At 40.5% G+C, this 27605-nt stretch overlaps 2 protein-coding genes across 7 annotated transcripts in view; both read left to right on the forward strand.

Annotated features, from left to right (window-relative positions):
- The first annotated feature begins 1141 nt into the window (after positions 1–1141).
- Positions 1142–6811, forward strand: CTXN2 (cortexin 2). Of its 4 annotated transcripts, XM_069866959.1 has the most exons (3): positions 1142–1381; positions 5067–5194; positions 6376–6811. In XM_069866959.1, exon 3 carries the CDS (start codon positions 6430–6432, stop codon positions 6676–6678), a length of 249 nt encoding a protein of 82 aa, XP_069723060.1. In that variant the 5' UTR covers positions 1142–1381; positions 5067–5194; positions 6376–6429; the 3' UTR covers positions 6679–6811. The 4 variants fall into 4 exon arrangements, with proteins under 4 accessions (XP_069723060.1, XP_069723057.1, XP_069723058.1 ...); XM_069866956.1 differs by lacking the exon at positions 5067–5194; XM_069866957.1 differs by lacking the exon at positions 1142–1381 and having other exon boundaries at positions 4482–5194.
- SLC12A1 (solute carrier family 12 member 1) overlaps positions 1894–27605 on the forward strand; it is a 55230-nt gene continuing 29518 nt past the window's right edge. Inside the window, exons 1-9 of one of the 3 annotated variants that reach the window (XM_069866954.1) lie at positions 1894–1907; positions 12536–13120; positions 17635–17769; positions 17983–18058; positions 22811–22906; positions 24306–24445; positions 24899–25009; positions 25937–26048; positions 26537–26664. In XM_069866954.1, coding sequence (XP_069723055.1) covers positions 12710–13120; positions 17635–17769; positions 17983–18058; positions 22811–22906; positions 24306–24445; positions 24899–25009; positions 25937–26048; positions 26537–26664 — 1209 coding nt within the window. In that variant the 5' untranslated portion in view covers positions 1894–1907; positions 12536–12709. Of the gene's footprint in view, positions 1908–9482; positions 9647–12524; positions 13121–17634; positions 17770–17982; positions 18059–22810; positions 22907–23536; positions 23633–24305; positions 24446–24898; positions 25010–25936; positions 26049–26536; positions 26665–27605 lie in introns of those variants that run through there. The other 2 variants (XM_069866953.1, XM_069866955.1) reach the window with 2 other exon arrangements.

Here is a 27605-nt window from a genome sequence, read left to right on the forward strand (position 1 = left end):
AATCAATGAAATACAGGAAAACACCTCCAGGGATGGGGCAGCCACAGCTTCCCTGGGCAACCTGGGCCAGCGCCTCCCCTGGTGGAGCTTGAGGCCATTTCCTCTTGTCCTGTCCTCTGTCACTTGAATCATAGAATTATAGAATAACCAGGTTGGAAGAGACCCACGGGATCATCGAGTCCAACCATTCCCACCAATCTCTAAACCATGCCCCTCAGTACCTCATCCACCCGTCCCTTAAACACCTCCAGGGAAGGTGACTCAACCACCTCCCTGGGCAGACCATTCCATTGCCTAATGACCCTTTCTGTGAAGAATTTTTTCCTTATGTCAAGCCTGAACCTCCCCTGGTGGAGCTTGAGGCCATTCCCTCTCGTCCTGTCCCCTGGCACTTGGGAGAAGAGCCCAGCTCCCTCCCCTCCACAACCTCCTTTCAGGGAGTTGTAGAGAGCAATGAGGTCACCCCTCAGCCTCCTCTTCTCCAGGATAAACACCCCCAGCTCTCTCAGCCGTTCCTCATCAGGCCTGTTCTCCAGCCCCTTCACCAGCTTTGTTGCTCTTCTCTGGACTCGCTCCAGAGCCTCAACATCCTTCTTGTGGTGAGGGGCCCAGAACTGAACACAGGATTCGAGGAGCGGTCTCACCAGTGCCGAGCACAGAGGGAGAAGAACCTCCCTGGACCTGCTGGTCACGCCGTTTCTGATCCAAGCCAAGATGCCATTGGCCTTCTTGGCCACCTGGGCCACTGCTGGCTCATGGTCAGTCGCTGTCAACCAACACCCCCAGGTCCCTCTCCTCCAGTCAGCTTTCCAGCCAGACTCCTCCTAGTCTGTAGCTGCCCAGGGTTGTTGTGCCCCAACACACGTTCTATGCTTTAATAATAACTGCTATTAGAGCTGCCGGGAGCAACCGAGGCCACGCCGAGGCTTGGAGCCGTCGGGACCGAGCGAACGGCATCCCTGTGGCCGGGGACCCGCTCGGGAGCGGGAGGGGAGCGGCGGGCGGCTCCGCAGCGGCCCCGTTACCGATGCGCCGCACGTAGAGGGTTTTGCAGGAAGTTTCCACTCCCCTGTTCGATCCGTGCGAAGGAGGAGGGAGAGGAGCTGAATAGCGATGGAAAGGGGCGGGCAGGGGAGAGGAGGAGGCGGTAGCCGCCGCGGCCGTGTTTAATTTTTTTTTTTTTAATGAGAGCGCTTTGAGCATCACCCGGTGCGGACGGCGAGGGGAGCCCCGGCCGAGCCACCCCCGCCGCCCGGGACGCGTCCCCTGGAGCCGTGCGAGCCGTCGGGGCTCTGAGCGGGGCTTCGGAGAGCCGAGGGAGCGAGCCCGGAGCTGCGGGAAGCTGCGCGCTCCGCCAGCATGGGCAGCGCGGAGGAGCAGGGTTGGTACCGCGGGCGGCGGGGCTGACCTTGCGGGACACCCGCACCCCCTGCGGGGACACCGAACCCCTAGCGGGACACTTGAACCCCCTGCGGGACACGGACACCGGGGGGCAGAGGGAGGGCAAAGCCCCATCCGCATCCCAGGGATGCGGGGATGCTGCTGGGCGCGCCATCCTGCAGCAACAATTGCTTTGCGGGTGCTCGGTCTCCATCCCCCGGGAAGCAGGCGACGCTTCTCCACGTTCACCAGTTAAGGGTGATGCTAATGAGCGTTTGATTTTCCTGCGTCTGTGTAGTATCCAAATCTAGACCACGTATATAAAAGTCACAGCACAGGGGCTCTTGGCCAGTGGAGATTTCCAGGCTTGTGTATTTACTAAGGATAAAAATCTCATTTCTGCAATTCATTGCATGACTGAAGGTTGGAAATGTCACTGCCCAGCTGCTGCTGCTCTGCAGGGAATGTCGTTTGTGTGAAAAAGTGTTGCCTTCATCCTGAGTTACCATGCTGTGGAAACACTGCATGTTTTTGTGGGGCGGCTTCACTATCCTTGCAAAACAGGTAGCCATGCCTTCATTTGCTGGGAATCCATGCCCTGGCCTTCCCACCTTACACCTCCCTGTATGCTGTCCTAGAAACCTTACCCTGAAGGGAGTCTTCTCCCCAGCTGTTTAGAGGATAGAGGCATGCGATGCGCGTGTGCACCTGACAGGTCAGCTGCGTGGTCACAGAGCTGATCCTGCAGCATTTCTGGCCGTGTGCTGGTAACTCAGATAGCTCAGACGCTTTGGAGAATTCTAAATTCACGCTGATTTTTATTTCATTAGCTCTCCTCCCTTGCTAATCCTTTCACCCTGCCACCTCATATGCCCAATTCCTGGGATAGCATTCCTGGAATATAGTCCAGTTTCCTCGACCAGATAGTTAAGTGCAGATGAGGTGCTTCTGAAACTCCCAGAGGATGCTTATTTATGTCCCTAACCACACCAACACCTTTTCATGTCAAGTTTGCTGTCACTCAAACACAAGCCTGGGACTGAAGCTGTTTGAAGTACCTTCAGAATGACCAGACCCATGAACCAGCAGCTGGGCAGCAGACATCCAAAAGGAGAACAGATGGCAACTGATTTAGTCCATTTTGTTACGTGCTATCGTTTATGAAGTGAGTTCTCAGGCACCTGAGGTTTAATCATGCCGGAAGACTGAATGCTCCCAGCTTGAGCAGACATTAAAGGTACTCATTTCCAGTACTGAGCCACTAAAAAAAAAACCCTATAGGGGGTTCTTGGAGAGAAGGACTGAAACCTGAATTATGAGGATTATTGAGGAAGTCTTTATGTAACATACTGGCTACTTTCTTAATCTTCTCATTATGTCTGAAAACATGAAGGTGAAGGCTAAGTCCGAAAGAAGTGACACCCAAACCACCAAAAAGCTGGGTCTGGGATCTTCAATCCACACCAAACACCAGCACAGTTGGGCTGGTGATGCTGGACTAAGAACAGGGCTACAAAGATGATCAGAGGGCTGGAGTACCTCTGCTATGAGCATAGGCCAAAAGAGTTGGGGTTGTTCAGCCTGGAGAAATGAAGGCTCCAGGGAGACCTTAAAGTGACCTTCCAGTACTTGAAGGGGCTACAGGAAACCTGGGGAGGGGCCGTTTTACAAGGGCATGTAGTGACAGGACAAGGGGGAACGGCTTTGAATTGGAGAGGAGAAGATTTAAACTAGACACTAGGAAGAAATTCTTCATGATGAGGGTGCTGAGGCCCTGGCCCAGGTTGCCCAGGGAAGCTGTGGCTGCCCCATCCCTGGAGGGGTTCAAGGCCAGGCTGGATGGGCCTTGGGCAGCCTGATCTAGTGGGAGGTGTCCCTGCCCATGGCAGGGGAGTGGAACAAGATGATCTTTACAGTCCCTTCCAACCCAAATCATTCTATGATTCTAAGAATGTCAACACCTTTCTTCTAGCTGCCTCACAATGCTTAGTGCCCACGGTGTTCCCCTTCACCCCCAACAGGTGCAGCCAGTACCTCTGCCTCATACCTCCATTCTCCTTACCTCAGTGGTCTATGTGCTGAGCCATTTTGCTTATTCCTGTTTTCTCTAGGACTATGATTGTTTCTTTTGGCCTCACAAGGGCTTCAATGGCCTTTTATTTCACAGGAGGATGTTAAGGAGCCTTTCTTTGTGTCAGTCTTCTTATATGGGCAATGAATCGAAGGATGAGCAGTGTCTTGACCTATAAAAAAGTCAGGAGAGATCAGTCCGAGGTCAGCCCCTATGAAATGACTCTGCAGATTCTAACTGATAGAATGCCTGCCCCCATCATACTGCCCTGAGGGTTATCTTCAAGGATTTTTGGATCCAGGCCATGTTAGTTAATATTCACAGTCTTCTGACTCACAGCTTGACACATACACTGCAGCAAATGGAAGGATATCTGACTGACTGGGAACGGACATCTAACCTGTATGCAGCACTGAATTGTGAAAACAGCAAAAAGGCACTAAAGGTACCACAGTTCTAAGGATACATAATCAGAGCAAAATGTTCGTGAACTTTAAGGCTTCAATTACAATTTCTGAAATTCAGGACATGGAAGAGAAGAATACAAAGCTGCATGTTAAGAGTTTCCCAGAACCGATTCCCACCCCCGCCAAGCAAAACATCCACCGTGATCTTGTATAGCTGTTTCAATCAAAGCTAAGATACCTGCTTCTTACCACTCCAGGTTTTGTCAGTCAGCTTTTTCACAGAGATCTGTCCCATAACATCTCACAAGCACATAATGTACAAACAAGTACCACTAATTCTAGCGTGTAACCTGCAAAATTGATAAGACTGGAAATCATGTTCTTACAATATGACTCTGTGGTGAAGAAACGTCACCACAAATACACCCATGTTTTTCTAGATTGAGCTTATATGCGGTGTTCTCCATGGCCAGCCTATTCCTCAGATTTCTCTCCATGCCTTCTCCAAGGTAGCAACTAAGTTATTTGAGTCTGGTTTTCCTGGGTAGTGTCTACATGTCATTTTCACATAATTTTATTAACCCAGTCTCCTAGAAATTCTGGAAGTTAATTTTTTTCCTTGACTGGGTCTTGTTCAACTGATTTGTGACATAAATTCTGATATTGAACTTCCTGTGGTTTTTTTTCGTACATGAGGTCTAACTTAACAGAAAAATTGGAAGTATGCCCAATGAAAATCTGCACAGCCGGTGGGCTTTATCTGTGATATATGTTCAGAAAATAAATACTGAATGTTGTTGATATTACTTCTAATTTCTACAAGCTACATCTGGATCTTTTCTCCAACTTAACAGAAATTAAAACAGCATGACCCAAAGAGCAGAATATCATTCAATACGATGAGGTATCTCATATACAGCTCTATAGAATAAACAGACCATTGGTTGCTGTGCTCTGGCAAATGTGGACAGACTGTACTAGGAAACCATGTTATTTAATACCTGCTATATTGAGGGTTATCACAGAAAGACAGGCTTGTGCCTTGCCTTTCTAATCCTTGTTTTAAAATGTTTATTCTTTAGGATAATACTCCAAAATCCCACAAATTTTGCTGTGAGAAAGGAGGCACCATACCAAATAAAAGTTCTGTCCATTTCTGTTTTCTCAAGAATACCAAATCTTATTTTTACTTTCTCTGTTGTTATTAGTTGCAGGCTGACTCAGGATATGGCCAGTTTCAGCTACAACTGCAGTGCCGAGTACAGATGCTGGAGCTCCCTTTAAACTGGCAAGCAGGCAGGTACCTGAAGCAGTGTAGCCATGGCAGCACAGAGCTGTGAGTGGCCTAATTACTCGCTGAAAAAAAATAAATGGATACTGGGAATTCCCTGGGGGAAAAGACAGTTGAATTGGTAACCGAAAAAGTTTTCCCCTGAGGTGAGTTAGTTAAATAGGTGTTAACAAGAGCCAAAACCCCCCAGGCTCCAACCTTAGAGTAAAAATGTCTTTGTCCTTTGGCACTTCTGATGTCTCAGTCCTTCCAATTCTCCTGCTGCCTACAGAGACAAAAGAAAGATGATTTTAATATCTGATCAAAAACCTGATATAGAGCAAAATTATTCCCACCCCTAACTAAAATCTGTACAGAAGATCTTCTTAAAAAGTTAAAAATGAAAGTCTCTCCTGGCTGGAAACACACAGAGCTTTCCTGGTGGCAATGCTCAATAGGACACACATTAGGGTGAGTCCCAAACTCCATGAGGAGCATGTTCAGACCTTGCCTGTAAAAATGACAGGATGCGTATGTATTTAATGGGAAAGACTAAGGAGAAGAAAGAAATGAGAGCAAGATTTAGGGAAAGGGAATTCTATTATCTCTTCTCCCACCAATCTTTCCTAATACACAAGAGTGGACACGTAGAGAGGAAGGCAAGGGGCAGTTTTACCAATACGCTCACTTTCTTACTAGCTCAGAATGCACACAGCATTTTTCTGAGCCCAAGACTTCACTAAAATTCCACACACAAGGCTTTATTTGCCCAGTTGAATCTGTTTATTTAGACTTATAAACTAAACTACACAAGCAAAATCCATGTTATTTGGCTGTAACTCTCTTTGAGGTCAATGTGAGTTTAACTAGTTTAAGGACTGAGGTGTAAAGCCATTTCAGAAAACAACACGGTTTCTCCAGGTGGAGTCTTTGGTGAGTATTGCCTAATCAGGATCTGTAGGCTTGTGCCCAGTCTGACAGAATGCTGTTTGCAACAGGCATGTGCTGAAATTGCTCTGTTTTGAGGAGTAAGAAACCCAGAAAATTGCGAGTTCGCTGTCTCATAACGGTTAGTGGATGGTGCGTATAGGCTAAAAGTCACAATTTTATCACATTAATTTAAATGTGAAGAAACAACGGGACACTACTAAAATCCAAGCTGGTTTTCATTTCCAAATGTTCACACGCTACAGTTCAGATACACACGCCCCATTTAGACCTAATCAAGATTCTACTTTTCTATGCAGGCAAAGAAGCAACAGAGGTGAAAATCCCACAGAGTCGCCAGGATGTGAGGCCCAATGATGAGCAGTAATTACTGCAGCAACACTTCAGCCAGCATGAGTGTCAACGAAATGTCTGCCTTCCCTCTGACATTAGAGCAAAAAACTGGCTTTGCCTTTGTGGGGATTTTGTGTGTTTTCTTGGGACTTCTAATTATCAGATGCTTCAAAATCTTGCTAGACCCCTACAGCAGTATGCCTTCTTCTACGTGGGAGGATGAAGTTGAGGGGTTGGATAAAGGAACATTTGAATATGCTCTTGCATGAAAACTCACAGAATACCCTGCCTTAAATTTGATGTTGATTTCATTTTGGAAACCAACTGTTCTTACATTTGTTATACATACCTGCGTTTTGGAGATATGTTGGTGGCATCCATTTTGTTAAATAAATATTTGTTGCAAACTCAAAAGGTATTTCGAGTTGCTTTTATTTGAGGAAGGGTGGAATGGCAGATAAGAAACGGTTAACAGCACAGAAATACTACAATAAACAATTCACTATGAAGTTATCATGACCAGAAAGTATTTTCACAATCACATTATACCTGCCTCTTCAGGAAGAATCTCATTTCTACTGTGTCTCACGAGAGGCTGGAGAGAAAAGTGAAGAACTAAAACAGGCTCATGAATGGTGCATGCTGAAGCGGTAACTCCTTCCCCTCCTCATCTGCCACAATTTTCTGAAGCTCATACACTGTGCTTGTACACTGAGAATACAAAAGTGGAGGGCAACAAATGGTTGTAGCCCCAAGGAGGCGCCTGCAAGAGGTGTGTGTTTGTGTTGCTGAGATGAGAGTAACAAGGGTTGGGCTGTGCACTACCAATAACAGGGAACCAATGGGAAAAGATAAAGATCACATCAATTACTAACTCACCTCTCACTTTCCAAGAAGAGCAGGTGCTGTACCTCTGACTGTCTTTATAAGGAAAGCGTATGTTGCTTCTCCCGTGTGAAACTTTATGTGGTCCTCTGCAAACAGCGTGTAGTTCTATTTCTTCCTGCTCAGACAAGGGGTTTTTTTTATAGGCCTCCCTTCTCCTACCCTACAGCAACAGAAAGCCAAGCAGAATTAGTGGAAGGGAAACAAACATCGTTAAGGAAATTTTTGATTCTACAAACACTCAGCAATACAAAATAAATCAGCTGCTCAGAACTCCAGTCTGAACTTAGTCCACCACAGTTCCAGCCCACTAGTGTCTCACATATTGTTAAAAATTGTAGGTGAAAATTAGAAGTAAACGTTAAGTACTCAGTCTTACAGTCTAGCTGAACTGGTCGAGGCATGCCAATTTTTTACTCCACTTCAAGGAAGACTCAGTTCAAATTGGAACATAAACTGTCTCATTAACGACTCCCGGCAGTAATTACACCAGTTTGGCAAGGCCAAAGCAGAGACAGCTACGCTACGTACCCATTCGAACCCAGGCCCTGGAAGAGACGGAGATCAAAAGCCAACTGGAGATCTCTGTACTCTCCAGCCCTTCTCCGCAGCTCATTCTTCTGTTTGTGCTCCTGCAGCAGTGCACAGGGTATGACCCAGAATGTTCAAGTGAAGAATTGGTCATAGGAGATCCTATCAAGGCAGGAGAACTCACAGTGAAAGCAGAGACTCAAATCTGGATATTCAAGGTCACCCTCATCTACACAGCTGTTTAGCAAGTGTGACAGTACTTGACAGACATTCAATTCCATTTTTAAGAAGGCTGGCATCAGAATTTTAAGCACTGTCACTTTTGCTAAACAGCTCTGTTCGCAATGAGGAGCAAAGACAAGGAGATCAGTTACAGCAGTTGGTTCCTTTTGCATGTATTCAGAAAAATACATGTTGTCCCTTTTGCCCTATATACCAGGCAGAGGCAGCCAGTGGAACAGCAGACCTCAAGTGCCATTTGGGACATGAAATACTTGATTACACAGGGAAGGACATGGATCTGCTGTCTGAAGAATATAAAAGAGGAACAGCCGACACTAATCTACACTGGTCACCTGAATTATAAAACATGAACAATATTGTGAATGTAAGAGCTTTTAAACTGCTTCAGATTCTGCATAAGAAAAAATGCCACACCCTTGGAGATTCAGTATGTTGCTTTTATCCTCGTTAATTTAACCACAAAATCAAAGGTAGATACCAATACACAGATTCATGTGATCTGTTATTGCTGGATAGGATCACCCACTGCAGAGAACTGACACTGTCATTCTTTTTACGTAAACCTAATCAGCTGAGCTCTGTGCTTTCAGGTTAGAGTGCTGAAGGTACTGAAGTTATCTGGGTTACGTATAGTTTAGTTATCTCTGAACTACACGGCAAACATACCCAAAGAACCCAAATACTGTCTTACTTCTTTTGTTCTTGACCCAATCTATTGCTGGAAGCAGTTATCAAATTCCCTTATGATTACAAAGCTTCATGGACTCAATCTTAAAGGCCTTTTCCAAGCTAAACAATTCTGTGATTCTGTAATTTCCTGCCCAGTGTCCTCTGCACCCCTAAAAGTCAAGGCAGTTGCCCTTCCCAGAAAGAATACACAGAATGTAATTTTTCAAAGGTTTGCCTTGAATATACAGAGTAAAATTCCAAGAAGGGTTAGAAGCAAATGGTTCAAAAATGCATGCAGGACAAGAGGACCCACCCATGACTGATCCTGGTGACTCCATTGGAATTTTTTTCCTGCATGAAATCCACTGAGCAGAAGCCTGAACTCTTGTTATCTCTGTTACTATACACGCAGAACTGAAAAATAGAGAGATCATGATCTGTGCACAGAATCAGGCATAGCTGGGAAATGGAGATAACAAAAGTATTTTCAGGCCCCCTTAGAAATTTTGCAATGCCATAAACCCAGTAATTGTAATGGATAGGTACATTTGCTGGTTAATAGTTAACAAGCTAGAAAGCTTCTCTAAATCACCATCTAGAAATGTTTTGAAAGAGAGGGATTGGATGGTCTATTCTGTATATTAAGCAGGAGAAAAGCCTGGCCAATAAGGCAGAGTCTGTAATGCCTCAAAGAGAGTGACACCCAATATGCATGAATAAAAGAGTCAGATCATCCTTCCCTAAAAACACAGACTGAGTGGTAAGTTAAATTATCCTGAATAAGGTAAACTTGATTATTTGTGCACAACACTAGAATACTAAATGCAAAATTAATGGCAAATAACAGTTGAGAGACCTCTGGAAATCCACTGTGAAAATCAGTGTCTTATTTTCAAGAACAGCAGAAAGGTAAGAGACTTTTCTTTTCCTAGGAAAGTAGTAATATTATGGAAATGAGGCAGCGAAATTACAGAATAATTTTTATTTAGTAGCAAAAGTCTCACTCTCATCAAAGACTCAGGGTTTTATTCCGTCATGGAGATGGAAATAAACCTAGTTTCACTGACCTTAATGACAAAAGATTTGGTTTTGCTCCTTCATGCCTGAAGATGAAACACTTCCTTACAACATTAAAAGGCCAAAGGAAGCAAAATGTTATCTATGATCAGAAAGGTGTAATGTGCAATAATAATAGTAATATTGATCATCCAAAACCAGTAGAAGAAAAATAAACTAAACAAACGTAACATGTTGCTGTGAAGCTTACAAAACATTAAGCAGGAAAACCAACATATATATGAGGAGGTTATAAAGTAGTAACATAGCAGAGAGGTGACAGCAGGAAATTATCTATAGCTGATGAAAGATGTGAGAAAATATGCTTTAGCTATATCTCATACTGAAGATGGAGGACATTTGATTATCAGCTCTTCAAATTACAATTTTGATATGTGATTTTAGAGAAAATTTACATTGCTGAGGTATAAATATGGATGTGGTATTTTATCTTTCAGTGCCAAAGGGCCAAATGCATTTCACAAAATCTTTGAGAAATTTAAATTGGAAAAAAATCTCCAGAGGTCATCTAGTCCAACCTCTTGTGAAAGCACAGAAGAGTAAAAAATGCATCTAATGGGCTTACTTACCCAGATTTTCAGTTTATATATATTCCTTTATGTAGACGTATTTTGTTTTTAAGCTCTCTGCTTTTACATACACTTGTGGAGTTTCAGTGTCTAAGCACAGTCTGCTTTAGTCACTGTGAACAGACCTGGACTCCTACTAAATTATAAAAGTCTTTGCAATCACGCTTCCTTATCTCCTTAGAAGTATGTTTCTAGATATATGGATTGCCATTGTTTCAATAGCTCATCTTAGGGAAATCTAGACCATTTAATTTGCTGCAAAGGTACTTAATCCACTAAAGGCCTTAAATATAAGTGCCCCTTTTGCTTGTTGGGTATTTGGTTGGTTGGTTTTTTTGAGGGGATCTGTGTGGGAAAGTGGAGGAAGGAAGCAGATTGTACAGCTATCCTATATTCACTTCTCTATAGTCTCAGAGGGACCTAGACAGGCTAGAGGAATGTATCAACGGGAATCTCATGACATTCAACAAGGACAAATGCAAATCCTGCACCTCAGACAGACTAAAACCCTGCACGGCACAGGCTGGGGCCTCACTGGCAGGGAGCAATTCTGGAAGGGACCTGGTGAGCAGCAGGCTACAGAGGAGTAAGCTCCGTGCCCTGGGAGAACGAGGGTGAGCAGTGTCCGGGGCTGTGGTAACAAGAACATAGGCAGCAGATCAAGCAACGTGATCATTCCCCTCTATTCACTGCTCATCAGACTTTACCTGGAACCCAGTCTCTAGGTCTGTCTACCTGTCCCCCTGACCGACCCATATCAGAAAGATGTTGATAAACATAGTAATTTATTTCCTCCATTATAATTTAGGAAACCCAATGCTATTTTTGGATCCGTTTCAGTTGTCTATTTATTCCTTCATATTACATTAATTTTATTTACATGAAACCTGACAGTTTTCTATATCTTAATTGCCTATAGACTGTTGCCATCCTGAAACTACTGAAAATGTAAAGTCTAGATTTTGTAGTTAATTTTAAAACATGTATTTGATTCAAGCTTTTCATGCAAATTTAATTCTAGACTATGAAAGAAATATACATGGTATCGTAACACTTAAGTGGAACCTAAAGAGTAAATGGACATGGAATCTTGTGTCACATCTCTTGTGCTGCCTATACTTTCAATGGCTTCAATTAAACATTGCGTTATTAAAAGAAATGCTGTATTTCAAAATCAGTTTTAGGTTCTTAGAACCTAATCCAAAGACGAATTTATAGAGATGGTGTTGTGAATCCTGATTTAAGACCGTGCTGACGATGCCAATTTATTGCAAATAGGTGATTTATATTGCTTAAAGAATCACTGTAAAAGGTATTAGCAAAAGTGGTTTTAATATGATGTTGTGAATGTGTGGCTTAACAAAGTTCAGTGGCAAGGTTCACTCTATTACTGTACAGCACAATCTTTTCAACAACGATTCAAAACTATCAGGGCAGAAATCAAAGCCACTCAGACAAAATCAGAGTTTCCATACTACAATGGTCTGCACAATACCAGTTTGCCTACCAAAGATCTGACATTGCTAAAAGGTCTCTCTGCCTCGAGGAGCAACCTTGAGAGGTGTCCCAGTGCAAGGGGAGATCACCGCCATGAAGCCACACTGCTCAGCCCAAGGAGCAAAAAGAAGGTTCACTTAGGCTGTCGTATTTATGGAATAAAGCAATTTGCTTGTAGGCAAATGACATGCAATGGAAAAAGTACACATGACACTTCTTGAGCCCACAACTCTCTTCGTTCCTTGATAAATGAATCTTGGAGAAAACACCTGCTATTCATGTGTTAATAACGTGATGGGTGTTCTAAGCTCATAGGCACCAATGTTCTGTGTATCGCTCTGTTTCTTTGTGGGTTTTCACAGAACAGATTGAAACCAGAGGAGTTCGTGGCCCATGTATAGCTTAGGTTCTTACCTCCTCTGGAGCCTGTACCAAACCCCTGCTCGCTTAGTTAAGGAATTAAGCACATCCCTCACAGACTGAAACATCCCCACAAACTCAGCCTTCAATTCAAATATTTTTTCATGCCATAAGTCATAGGATGACTATCTCATGGGTATGTGGTGAGGTGAGGGAGAGCTTATAGCGGAAAATTCATCTAACTGTGCAACTTTATAGAAATGCTTTTTTTTTTTTTACAGCAGAAACGTAATAGACAACACTGGGATGGTTGCTTAGACATTTCAAGAAAAAATTCAGAACTTTGTTACTCTAAGAGCAAAGATTTCATATGCAACAGCACTAAGTCCTTTGCTGTAGCTACAGCTTACTAGCTGCAGCCACAGGAGAGTAAACGGATCAGTGATCTGAGTCAATATCATCCCTGAAGATGTCAATGAATAATTCGCCAAATGTATTCTTGGATCCAAATGCAAATAGGTTTCAAGTTAACATAATTAATGAAAGCCATGACAACAATGAAACACCCCAAGAGGATGTGGTCTCTGACCCACCGCATTACGAAGAAACGTCTTTTACTGACGAAGCACATAACAGACTGAGAATCAGCTACAGACCAGGAAAAAGAGAATTGTACGACAATTTCTTACAAAATGGGGAGAAAACAGAAGCTAGTTTACATCCCTATGATACTCACCCTAAAATGTATTATCTACAAACTTTTGGCCATAACACGATGGATCCAGTTCCCAAAATTGATTATTATAGAAACACTGGCAGCGTCAGCGGGAATAAGCTCAGCAGACCAAGCTTATTAGAAATTCATGAACAACTGGCAAAGGTAAGTGGAAAGGAAAGATACAAATTTTCTCTATTCCATTTGCCGGCTGTTAATTCTGATTATTAATATGAGAAAGTTCTTAAATTCATGGACCTTGCCCAAGAGAGAAAGTAGAAGTAATCACTTACCATATTTCCTTTGGTAGCTGCAGTATGTTTTCTGCCCTGCTTAAAGCAAAGATTTTTATTAAAAGCTGACAGTAATGTACTTGATTAGCAGAAAAAACATACCTTAATCTTGTCTAAGAGTATAAAACTATTGAATCTCTTCTGTTTCCCTTTAAGAGTTGGGATGGCAGATGATGAATGTCAATTCATAATTTAACCAAGCTACACAATTCACTCTTACTCTAGATTTGAATTGAACATCAATGCATAATTAAGTTTCACAGATTCCTTTGTTGTATTCATTAATATGTATCTTTAAGTATATATGGGAGGCTGGAGCACGTCCCACAAGAGGACAGGCTGAGAGTTGGGGCTGTTCAGCCTAGAGAAGGCTCCGAGGAGACCTTATAGTGACCTTCTAGTACCTGAAGGGGCTACAGGAAAGCTGTAAAACACTGGAATAAGATGATACTCTGCTGACTATGGTAAATTTAGACTGTTCCCCCTTAAGCCACAATATGAAGTCTTCTGTAAAAAGCAGAGGAGAGACATAGGATACACCTACTTACAGAATTAAAATTAAACATTTCTTGAGATTCCTAATTGTGCACTTGTCAGGGTAGGGCTGGAAAGAAAGAAATCACCTCTATAGTCAAACTCAGACTACAAGTGTCAATATGAAGCCAAAAAAGTCTATTCTTTTTCTGTGCTGAGCAACAGTGAAATGAGAAATCTCCAGAGAAAACATGCTCTCATCACCATTCCGCTCAGTTCTACATAATTCTGAGGTCTGAATAATTTGGACCAGCATCTGCTTTTTCGATGCTGATCCAGATCTTCCTCAAGCTCCAGTTCTCTGGAGATTCACCTGTCCTAAGGAGAATTAATATAAAGTAAATGAAATCAAGGAAAAAAATAGCCATTAGGAAATTAGGACCTTATTCTTTAGGATCTTATTAAGACAGCTTCATAGCTTTGGCCTGACTTATTTAAATTAAGGTCTCCACAGGCTTACATAGAAAGGCAAAACAGGCTACCTGGGTCATCATTTATTTCCAAAAATGAATGCAAAGTGGATGTGACAAGGAAAGAATATGAATTTGGTATCCCTACTCATTTGCTGATGCGTAAGCTGCTACTCAAGGGACTAAACATATTTCCATTCCCAGAAGAAACTTCCACCTATAAAAATAGATTTTATATATATATATTATAACATTACATTATATAAAGCTGAATGAACATTTACTGAACATGATCATATTAAGGGATTTTCTGTTTTGACCATTACCAGAATATTCAGGGGGTTTTGCTGTTGCATCTCTCAATGGTTTGTTTATTTTAAGCAAAATTAGATTAATTTGCTTAGAGGTTTTTTAAGGCTTTCAATTAGAGAAGACTAAAAAGAAGGCAGATTCCATCTCAGAATAAAATGAAGGGAAAATTGCTTCACAGGTTAGGACTGATAGGGAAGAAAAAAAGAGCATCATCTAGCTTGATCGTTCCCAGGCTTTTTTCAGTATCTAGCTTACAGAAGGATAAGCTTATGCCTCTCAAAATAAGAAGGTGAATGTCAGAAGTAATGGGATTTTTGTTATGCTGGCAAACTGCTGTGCCCTTATGAGAGTTGTGGCCCTGGTCTGGGAGCCACTAACCATAGCACTGGAACAAACGACCTGCCATTAGCATGGCTGGAGTGTATTCCTGGCTGTCCCACTTTATGACCTTGGACAAATCACTTCAGTCTACAGAGCTTGTTCTGAAGAATAAACAAACACAAAGTCATCAAATAGTAGATTAGTAGAGAAGAGAATTAAGGTGATATGAAAAGGCTGAGCTCCTATCAGGAGGCAAAAGCAGTCTGTGTGGCTGGATGAGGTGACCATCCACCAGCCCCAGCAGGCTCTCCAGCCACCAGTAAGGAGGGGATGGAATGCCACGTTGAGTGTGTATGAGGATTAGACTAATAGCCTAAGATGCAGTTCTGGAGAAGATGCTTTATTCCTATTTACTTTAACACTAAAACCTGGGCTTACCACTCCACTGCCCGAGAGGTTCCCAACCTGCGCACCCCCAGCTTTTTTGAAACCCAAATTACTGAAGTCAACTGTCCTGTCAAAGCCCACTGCCAGATTCTGATAAGAAGTGACACGTTTGACTTCAAATTTCTAAACATCACCTTATGCTTTGATGCTGGGTTTAGCATTAGAAGACAAATATTAATATTTAATACTCTTTCTTAATATGCAATTTTTCAAACGTCAAAATGTAAGGCAGGCTGAAAGAAACTTCAAATATCTAGTTCCCACACTGCTGGAGTCAATGTGTGTCATCTTTTAGCAAGACGTGTCAGGTTTTGCACACATTAAGCCACAAAACGCCAATTAAAATCCTAAAAAAATAGTCTAAGTGCTATTTCACAGCTGATGGCTGGTGATAATTACTTGGGCTTAATATTTACCCTACATAAGAAATCATCCAACCTTTCTTCATCTTGGCTATTCTCCATACTTGTTATGGAGACTTGATGAGCTCATCATCTTTAGCCCCAGAGGAGATGAAGACTGAACTATTCTGAAACAAGGAAAGGAATTTTTTTTTTTTTTTAAAAGCAGTTAAATTTTTATTTTGGTAGCTTCTCAAAACATTCTGTCACTTTTATTCCACATCCTTAATGCATGAGTAGCACAGGTACAGCTACTTGGTAAATAACCAATCATTCACTAAAGCACTCCAATTTAAAATGCATTTATGGAAGGTTTAAGGCCATAATTTATGATAATGGCACAGAGAGCCCAAATTAATTCAAAGTACATAAGAAACAACTTGTTTCAAGTACAAAGACCAAACCCTTTTACTTTTTTTGTCTTTGAAATTCTAACCATTGTAGCAAAAAAACCCCTCATATTATTCTGCTAATCTCCCTTAACTCACTTTAATCATTTACTGTATTTTGAGCAAACACACCTATTATTATTTTAGGGTAAGAATGGTCAAAATTATCTAAGTAACTCAGGAGCTCAAAGTCACAGGCTTTCAATAGATCTTGTACTCCCACTTCATCTGAGGCCAAAAGGGCCACAGGCACCAAGTTTAATCCACGTCGAAATGTATTATCCAGTCACTTATTTCTCATTTGTGAGCACGGTCCTGGATTTACCGTGTCAAAGGCATCTACAACCTTACATCGTTGTGGCTAGAGCCCCCAGCCATGTGGGGGAAAACCAAACTTAGCGCAAGTGTCACATACAGTTGATCTTTATGTCTGTTTTGGGTTTGTTTGTTGGGTTTCTTTGAGTCCATGGACTAAATACAGAAATAGTCTTGAAGCTTAAGCAAGATGCAAAAACCTCATATGTTTCACAAAATTGCAGATATTTCCTTTCCTTGACCTTTTTAGTCAATCTGGAAATATTTTCATCCCCCTCCAAACCCTAAAACATCTTGATTCCTCTCTAGAAGTGACACATGCTGCTGTGGCAAGGTACATGGTCCTTCCTGAAGGTCTTTGCAGAGGACCCAGATGATACCTGGCAATAGTTAACCTAATGCCAACTCCTCACAAAATCAGTCACAACTTTGAATAAAAAAAAAAAAAAAGAAAAGAAACAAAGCAGGAATGACGAGTATACACCTCAGTACCATGACTAATTCCTATTCAAGTCACAAGACATATCACAATGCTAAATTGCTTCAAAAATTCCAGGGCAGAAGCACTGAAGAGATAAAATACAGATTTATGTCTGTAACTGGATGTGAACAATCTAAAATTCTGGGCTATTTATTCTGGTAACATGGCAATTCCTAATCCTATCTACTATGGTTAGACCGGGGCTGGCTAAACCACATAAAAGATTATTCATTTACTGCATTATTTACTGCATTTGCTGGCATTTCTCTGACTGCTTTCAAGAATATGTTACGTATTTGCTGTGGCAATTATGTTTGTGCTTTATCCAACAGAAACCACCACAGTTCAACACATAACTTTGCCATGCAGCACTCAGCTAGGTCTGTTTTCACCAGTGACCAATTATCCCTGTTTCTACACTTAGCATTATTCATAAATTGTTGCAGCAACACACAGAGGCCAGCCACGAGACCTTCATTATGTTAGACAATTTACTAACACATCAACACAACATATATATATTGAATACACCTTACAATAAAAGCAATTTAGTATCCAATAACAACGTATTTACTCTGCTTAAGCAATTCTTTCATATTTTCTCACGGTTAGCAAGCCCACCTGCTGATGCCTGGTGTAAGCAGAATGCTGCACTCTATTCCAGAGACAGTAAACCCAGACCTTCTTTGGAATTCTTTTATTCCAAATCTCTCTTACGGAGCCAGGTGTCCTCTGCTCGGCACAAAAATGTATTTGTTTTCTGTTTGATCCTTCAGAACATAGCCGTGAGCACTGGCTCAGTCGAGAGAGTGGCTAATGGAGAAAGCGCCACTGGAGATGAGACAGCAGTTGGCAAGGAAGAAGAAAACAAAACAGGATTTGTCAAGTTTGGATGGGTGAAGGGGGTCCTGGTGAGAAACTTTTCTGCATTTCTGTAAAAAAAAAAATAAAAGAAAAATAATTTTAAGATTAGTTCTGTAACACTAAGGTCTTTGAAGAAATGTGAGATGAAGGTGGGTGTTTGGGATGCCTTTTAAAAGCCTGTAATATACACTATCACCCTCCTGGTCGTTAACACTATTTTCAACGTTGCACTAATGCAGTCCTTTTTGTTTAAAACCTAGGTAAGATGTATGCTCAATATTTGGGGTGTGATGCTTTTTATTCGCCTTTCCTGGATTGTAGGTCAAGCAGGAATTGGTATGTATCTTATTTAATATCATTTTCAACAGTGAAAGGGATAAAAAGTATAAACTATACATGATCATGATTAATCTATAATCTGAGATGTGCATTTGCATGTTGAACTAAATAATGTTTTCAAATGCTTGCCAGGGTAAAAGATGTTAATCCTCAAAACTATTGGAATTTTCCAGACTTGCAGCCAAATTACTGCTTAGAGGCACAGATCTGTTAACTATGCATACGATCATCACATTTGAGTATTTCTAAGCTTTAGTGGAATTTGTATTTAGATCCTGTAACAGATGTAAACTTCATGACTCGGGCCAATTTCTAATATGTGTGCACAGAGTTAACCTTTAAGAGTTCACACTTTGCTTATCTGTGAATCCCAAACCTTGTCATCTACATATTAAAAACAACGCTTCTTCACACTTCTCTGCAAAGATGAAAACAGAACTGGAAGGAGGTCTCGTCTCATCAGGATTTTGTTATTTTTAACTACAGCACAGCAGTAGATACCAGTGTACTATGAAACCCTAAGTTTTAAAAACTCTGCTACAGCTTTCATGTAAATTAACTAAGTGCACTTCATTGTGAGCTGTATCTTTACTTCTTTGTTGTGCGATTTAATTCATCGAAATTCCAGATCCCAGTCCTGGGAGACTGGGCCCCGAGGCCTCTATCCAGGATGTTGTGGAGTGTTCAATGAAACCAGTGAGAGAGGAATGTGCTCACAACAGCAAGAACATCCAACTGGAAGAGGAGCTCTTATTGAGCTGCAATGGATCAACCTCTTATTGAGGTGCAATGGATCAATAGTGGTTGTGTGGTACAACTCCCTCTGTAGAGCTGCTGCTCTGGGGAAGAACAGAAATATGAACTGTGATGGCAGTGTCCCTGCGTGCTACGTGACCATACAGTCTAGAATAACGGGGCCCTAACCTTTGACTGGCCCCCAGGTGTCATAAAAAAACCAGCAAGCCAAAAGGTGGATGGGCAAGTGTTAGGTTGACAGTTGGACTCAATGATCTTAAAGGTCCTTTCCAACCTAAGAGTCTATGATTCTATCATTCTCACAGAATGGAAAGTAGATACGAGCTAAAGTCCAAATACTGGCCTCGGGGCATCAGCTCTCCTGGTCTTGGATAAAAGTGAGAGCTCAAATTCAGACTGAATATAAATATTAATCTCTTCCTTGTTAATGGAAATAAAATGAAACACTGAATCAAAACATGTCCAAAACTTTGCATGGCTGAAGTCTCATTTCCAACAAAACACACTAACCTCACAGAAGTTTCACTTAAGCAAGACTGAGCTTTTAAGAGAGAAACAAACGGAATGCTTATCAAGAAAAAAAATCCAGCCACAAACCTGCAGAGACACAAATAGGAAAAAAAAACCACAGAACCAAAATAAACTAAAAAAAACCCAATAAAAGTTCCAGAAGTAAGCGGAAGAACTTTACCTACTTTTGCCATGCTCCATGCGTGGCTCCAGCACTGTGCCTGACAAAGGGGCGCTTGCTGATTTTATGATGCATACCAAATGAGAGCGTACAGCCCAGGGCGCTCATAAGGATATGCCTTGCCATGAAAATTCTGCATCTTAATATTGCCAAGACTTTGCTCTGGGGTTTCATGCAAAATTAGTTTTTAAGGGCAGTTTAGTAACTTATTGAGATCATCAAGAAGTATTACTTTGTTTTGAGGTGTGAGAATAGCCATAGGCAAGAGTAATTCATTTTAGAACAACTTACTTAGCAGCCATATGCCTGGGTTTCAATCTAAACTTTAATCAGATTTTAACATTAATTTGCACGAACATCAGTTACAGCCTTTCTGCTTTCACATTTAATTTTACCATTTTAATTCATTGATAAGCTGAGCCTCTTCTTATGGTTTATTTCTCTGCTGTTGCTTTTTAAAATTGCATGCCTTATGTAAGGGGGTTAGTTCTGAAAATGAGACATCAAATTCCATTTGAATAATTTCTCAATGCATTTTCTGAATGTCTTATAAGCAATGAGCTTTAAGTCCCTAGCCAAGCTGCTTAAGGAGAACAGTGATGGAAGCTCATCATCACCAAGGCTCGGGGATTTGACTGGGTACTGCTGCTAACATGGAAATTAAATGAGTCAGTTAAACCACCATCTGAGCACCATTTATATCCCTATCATTAGAGGGCCGAAGAGAGAAAACCCAATTATTTCCATATCTTGATGGGCTGTCTTGGGCAAAAGCTCTTACAGGGAAAAAATATAACATTCCAATAAGGTTCTCTGTTTATCACCAGCTGGGGAAAAAAGGGCCAGTATGGTGCTGACAAGGTTCCAGATCCAAAACTAGACTGGTATTTCCACCTAACATCTGGGGACTCCCCAAAGTCTGTATATGTACCTACATATGAAATGGTTAGCCAAAGGCAGGGAAAAACAACTTAACTGAAAACCTGGCCTCGAATCTTACAAATATATTACATTACGTTATGTTACAATGATATTTCGTCTGAGTCACTTTATTTTATGCACTTCTTAAATGTTAAAATATTTTTTTAAATCAACATTCAAGACTTTCTAAACAGATATTACTCACAAAATAAATTACTCACAAAATAAATTACTCATCAAATAAATATCTGACCCTGTTTACCATATACATGTTAACAACATAAATCATGAAACTCGATGATCCAGTGGGTCTCTTCCAACCTGATTATTCTATGATTCTATGATTCTATAATACAATAGAAACCCTGGAAAAATACTCCTTAGGATGCACGTGCACTTCCTAAATAACTTTAAGACTACTTTAAAAATAATATGTCTAACTTATTCAATTTAATAATTAATAGCTGATTAGAAGTCACATTCAGGCACTTCTCAGGCACAAAATTTGCATGGTTTAACAATATCCTTCTATATAATGGAAGCTGACCAAAAGGAATGACCGTTTGGATTTTTTTTATACAGACCTGCATACAAAATGGGTGCACAACTAGTTATAGTAAGAGTTCAGAAATCAATTGGATAAACATGATTTAATAGAGTCTCAAATCACTTTAAATATCCTATGCTACGTTATATGTCATTTATATCACACACATGACATTGCTCTGTCTTAGGGGATTATGATAACTTGCCTGTAATTTAAGCAGCAAAGAACATTCATTCAGATATTGGAAGTCTATAAGCATCCAGTATGAACTAAAGTCAAGAATCTGATCTGGAAGCAAGAAAGTAGAAATACAGCAGATAAATCAATATGTTTGTAGTACTTCTAGCTAGACGTCAGTTGTAGGATCCAAGTTTCAATTTGAACAAGCCCTGGTCAATAAACATTGCTTCAAGTCAGGTATAATCTTCAGTTCCACACTGAAGACCAATGTACTTTATGGAAAGAGAGCCATTGCATAAGCTTTAGCAAGTTTAGATAAAACTAAGAAAACGGATTCCACGTTTGGCACCAAACCGTAATAGTTTCTTTTTTTTCCACTTTTTCCCCTCCTCTCATAGATACAAATGGAAATAGAATCAACAAAGTTAAGAGAAAATGTCGGATAATTTATTTACTTGGCTTGAAACAAGAAAGTATTCTGGAACTAGAGAGCCAAACCCTTCCTGGTAGTACCAGAAAATATAACAAAAGCAATGACCACAACTGTAGCTTGGGAGGTCCAGTCTGTACACAAAGAAAAACTTCTTTGCTCTGCAGGTGCTCTAGCCCTGGAACAAATAGTCTGTGGGATCTTTGTCCATGGAGGTTTTCAAGACCCAGCTAGCCAAAGCCATCGCTGATTTAATTCCGTACTGGCAATAGTTCTGCTATGACTGGGAGGCAGTTACAGACCTTCAGAAGTCACTTTCAACCAACGTTTTCTGACTCTAAATTGCACTAGACACCTCCTACTCGTATAGTTTCTAGTTTCTAGCACAGTTTCACAAAGTTAACAGAAACCTGACCATCTGGCCAAAGATTGGAAACAGACTTCAGAGGAGGCTTACTCAAACTGAAACCCAGTTCACCCATCACTAATCACCTATCACTGATCTTCAGATGTTTGATTATATAATTTTGTGATATCAACTGAAAAATAAAAAAAAGATTGTAAGTTTTGTAAGTTCACTTACCTTACATCGGGCACCTGTTAAAGCAAATGGCATCTAAAAAGCAATATTTTGATTTTCAAGTGTTTGCCCTGTGTTAGGGTAAAAGTACTTTTAGCAGGGAAAGAGGGAGACAAGGAGAGAATGGCGAAGCGCAGCACTCACTAGCTTGGCAAGTAAGGATCTAGAAGGCTCGCACTCAGATCTTCTCTTTCTACCTGTGGCCTGGTGTGCTATGAAGTTATACAGCCAGACTTTCTGTGATTCAGCATTTAATTAACTGGTGAAAGACAGCAGTATTCTTACCAGAGTTCTGGTTAATGTATCGATCTCTTCGCTTAAACAGCTAGAATGTATATTAAGGGCAGATATAAGCATCCATGACAAGGGACATTTGTCTGCTCATTTCCTTCAGCCTTTCAAAATCATGAGAGTTTCTGGCCAGGGTACTCCTATCAGAAAGAATCACTGCTTGAAGACTGATGGGAACAATTTACTACCATGACATGAACAGTTTGGAAATGTTCTGCAAACTGCAAGTGGTCAGCAAACCGTCTTTTCAGTTTATTGCTCTGATTCTGGCCTGAAAATTCAATTTAAAGAGAGAATGATTTGTAGAAATCATGGAACATGAGTAAAATATTTTATCTTCTTATTACTGACAGGTCTTGGAGTAATCATAATTCTTCTCGCCACGATGGTAACCTCAATTACTGGGTTGTCAACTTCTGCAATAGCAACTAATGGGTTTGTCCGTGGAGGTAAAAATCTTAGGGTTACTAATGCTTTCAAGCCCAAAAAGGTCTTTATGTATTATTTTCGTATGAGGCAAACCAGAGGGACAATAAACCAAGTGGTACATCTAAAGGAACTGGAAGGTAACAATTCTAGCCACGTCTAATCACAATTTATAGCATTTTTGAGTTATGACTTTTAATAAATCCCAGATTTCAGTTCAGTCTGTGGAGTACATTTCAGATGTTCCTGCGTAATGCTGAACCAGGGATGGCATCTGGATTCTCATGGAGTTCTTCTGCTACCTTCCAGCAGGTCTTTCTTATTCAGAGCATTACAGGTTGGATATCCTTGGACAAACTGACAATGAGGCATCTCTTCTTCTCATTTTAAAGACCGACGCAGATCAGTGGATATCTTCTATTTAATATCTTCTTTATAAAGCTCCTTACTTTTCAGCCACTCCTTGGAAGATGAGTAAATAATTTTGCTGGAAAAGTGCACGTCAGGTATTTTATGAAATAAAGATTCAGTGCATTTCAGAGTCTTAAAGTTGTAACTGGCCTGCTCTAACCTCTGTGGAAAATGGCAAGTTCTTTCTACGTCATTTAAGCAGAACAGGTAATTGAATACACTCTCTTTTTCGGATCTTTCAGGTCTTGGAATCATAGTTATTGCTCTGAGTGTAGTAGTAACAACATTAACAGGTATCTCCATGTCTGCCATTTGCACTAATGGAGTAGTGAGAGGAGGTAAGTGAATACGATCTCATGAAAAATACAGAAATCAGCAGATTTAGAGTAGAAAAAAAAAAAGTGGAATTGAGATAACTGTCATAAGCAAATCAATAATAAATAAATATATTTGGAGCGATTTCTCTCAATGGATCAACAGTAAATTAAAATGTATAAAATCCTAAACACTTCCTCACAATAAATATTAAGTGCCAGTGAGATGAGATGAGATGAAATAATTAACTGACAAAGTAATATGCTCCATTTATAGTGATGTGAAAAAAAGATTAAAGAAACACTCCATCACTATGCAGGAGCTTTAATGATGTACCACAGAATATGATCTTCCGTGCTAACACTGGGATAGATCCAAGTGAGTCAGAACCTGTCTGGAAGCGAGGTTCTCTCTGCTCAGTGTTACTACATTATGTATCATGAAAAATTATTTGCAATTTGAGTTTTGCATGCTAATATGCACTAAAAAGATTTCTGCAACAGAAAGAAAAAAAAGTCTGAAGGCAGAACCAGTACAAAGCACTTTTTTTTTTTCTTGGTGTCCTCTATTAATATAGAGCAAATACTGATTTTGTTAGGCTAAAAATAATACCGCAGGAATCTCTGCTTATGTGAGAAAAATGAGCAAAAACTGAACATATAATTGTGCTGAAATAACAATCGTGTCTGTCTGCAGGTGGAGCATACTATCTTATCTCGAGAAGTCTGGGCCCAGAGTTTGGTGGATCTATAGGACTTATCTTTGCTTTTGCGAATGCAGTAGCAGTTGCTATGTATGTAGTTGGATTTGCTGAAACAGTCGTAGAACTTCTTAAGGTAAATGTAGATGTTTATATGGTACAATTGGTTTGGGGTTTTTTTGTTTTGTGGGTGTGGTGTTGTTGGGTTTGGTTTGGGTGTTTTGTTTGTTTGTTTTGTATGTTTGTGTCAGTGATGATACTTTTTAGCAGAGGTTTGAGAGACACGTTTAGCAGAGAAGCAGCTGGTCTGTCTAAACGTGCCATAGAGTGCTTCTCCACTGTTTCTACCTTATGAATATAATGCATACATTTCTCAACAAGAATCTCAAAACCAGAGAAGGAACAGACATCTAATTAAAGAGCCAAATAACCTCAACTACAAAGAGCCAGCTGGAACATGAAACACATATTTGGTCTCACAAATCTCTGAAACTTTGACAGTTCACTGCTCTTTATTTCACCTTGTTACCTAATCCCATTAGTTGGGCAAAGAAAGCCTGGTTCTAATTCCATTTCTTACTGCTTTCAGGAGAGTGATACGCTGATGGTAGATGAGTCCAATGACATCAGAATAATAGGAACCATAACTGTTGTGTGTCTTCTTGGCATCTCTGTTGCTGGCATGGAATGGGAAGCAAAGGTAAACCTTTAAAAGAACACAAAGCAAGCAGTATATTAGACCACCATACAGCATTTGTGCACAGCATGCTACAGAGCAGGTGGAATTTTCAAAAGGACTCAGTTTCAGTTTAATCTTTCTAAAAGCAATAGCAGTTTAATCATTACATTCAATGAAAGCACAATGACTCCATGCTTTTCCAAGAACGTACATTTAAAAGGGAAGAGGAAGTTTGTTCTGCAGCTTGATTACATTGATTCGAGTAATTCATGGCATCATTTAGAGCCTCGGATAAGTGCCCCTTTTGCCCTGATTTTTGATGCAGCTAGACAGAATGAACAGTAGTAAAAATAGTATATGTTTTTATCACAGTACTCTCTCAAGTCCTACTCAGCAGAACAGCTTTAGTTGCTATCCATTCCTTAATTTCTAATTATTTTGGCTATTCCTTCACCTGTAAAAAACAGTTCAAAATGTAAATTCAAATGGAAATACTTTTGAGGGTGGAATATAGCTATTGAAATCAAGTCCAGACTAGCACCCTTATTTTTACATTCTGCTGTGATGGAGACTAGAACCACTTGTAAAAGAGATCAGGAAAACAATTAGATATTATAACCTTGAAGTGACAACCACTGCAACTAAACAAATTTTATAACAACATAAAAACCTCTTATACTTGATATTAATGCATTAGCTGTTCTATTTTGCCTTTTCTTGTAAAGAAACTAACATAAAAGTAAATTATAACTATATATTTCATAATCCCCTTAGTAAAAACTATCTGCTGTTGTTATCAGCTGATTCAGCTATCTTGATTCTTGGTATTTTTAAACACAATCAGTAATCTGCCGTAGGGAACACAGACAGATAACTTACTATATAGCCATCTCCACAGCCAATGCAAATTAAAATCATCAGGAAAAATCTTTTTGTTTCTATTAACAGGCTCAAGTTATTCTTCTAATTGTTCTCCTTATTGCCATTGTGAACTTCTTTATTGGGACAGTCATTCCTACCAACAATGAAAAGAAGGCAAGAGGCTTTTTTAATTACCAAGGCAAGTAACCCTGCTCTCTATTGTAAAATAACACATTTGTATTCATTTTGGCTTCATAGTGATTCCACAGAAAAAAAGGTCACAAGATCAGGACCCTCCACTCAAGTTTAAGCAAGCTTGCAAACCAAGAGAATTTATTTCATCTGTAATTTTGAGTCTGTCTCTCTGCTGCTGAAGCTGACAGCACAGTTAGCTGCAGCTTGAGTAATTTATATATCAGCAGAGCACAGACAAACCTTTACACAGAGCTAAGTGCAACTGCTGTAGTGACACTCCTGTCACTTCAATATGGATCTGTAGCTCTGAGATGCAGACAGGCACGTCCTGCTGGGGACCAGACTAAGGAAATCAAACTCACGTTGCTTATGATACGAGACAGATACAAACCCAGTTGTCCAAATGTGAAAGACTAACTTATTCACCTCCTTCATTAAGTAACTTTGGAATCAAATCCTGGTGGTATGTTTCATTTTCACCTGTATTTGCAGCATCAATATTTGCAGAAAACTTCGGACCAGATTTCAGGAGTGGAGAAGGATTTTTCTCGGTGTTTGCCATTTTTTTCCCAGCTGCCACTGGCATTCTTGCAGGAGCCAATATCTCAGGAGATCTGGAAGTACGTATTTCATTAACTTCATAATACTAGCTGCAGGCTGGAAAGAAGAATGGGAAAACAAATTATGAATCAGCACTGTATTCTGCTTTAGATATCTGCTTAATATTTGAAACCATCAGTTGACCTTTTCTCATAATGTATTATGGCTATTTACAGAAATTACTGCATTCAGGTTTGGGTTGCTATATAATTTAAAAGCATATTTCAATAATTTGTAATAATATATCACCAATGGTCCATTAGTAGCACATGGCATGAGAGAAATTACATGTGTATCTCTTGGTGCTCTTCTTTTGCATAACCTCCTAAAATTTCGTCCCTAAAAGCTCACCTGTAAAGCTCATGTTTGTATTCACAGGAATAGGTGGAGATCGCCTCTTTCTGTTCAGGGTCATAGCAAGGGCAGAACAAACAGATCATTTAATGAAAGCAAGTATGTCCCAATCCCATGTCACTACTGCTGCTCAAAGGAAAAGCTGCAGGTTTGCAGCTGTGAAAGAAAAAAACAAGTCTGAAAAGAAAGAGAAGGGGGCCCAAAGGTGCCCAGTTGTCTTGCTGTGGCCATTCTCTCAGGTCCCCACTTTCCTCTTGCAGTGTAACAGTTGTACGAGATGATATTTCCAGTGTCTAAACATACTGGTATGTTAGAGACAGGAATTTAGTTTTGAGTGCCCTCTAGTTTTCATAACTTTGCAGTGTGTTTTTAATGCAAAAAGTGTTTAAAGCTAAACATAAAGACGAAGTAATTCAAAGCTCAGCAAAACGTTTGGTTAAACATCTCTAGTAAGTGTGAAGCAATGCAGTACTTCATAATATTACAAGAAATTCAGAAATGCACCCAGGGTATCTGTAGCACAAGTCTTGCAATCTAATATGGAAAAAAACCCAACAACAAAACCCAAATGAAAACCCGCAAACCACCAAAAAAACCACCCCAAAAC

This window comes from Phaenicophaeus curvirostris, chromosome 12 (genome assembly GCF_032191515.1).
Source record: "Phaenicophaeus curvirostris isolate KB17595 chromosome 12, BPBGC_Pcur_1.0, whole genome shotgun sequence".
NCBI lineage: Eukaryota > Metazoa > Chordata > Aves > Cuculiformes > Cuculidae > Phaenicophaeus > Phaenicophaeus curvirostris.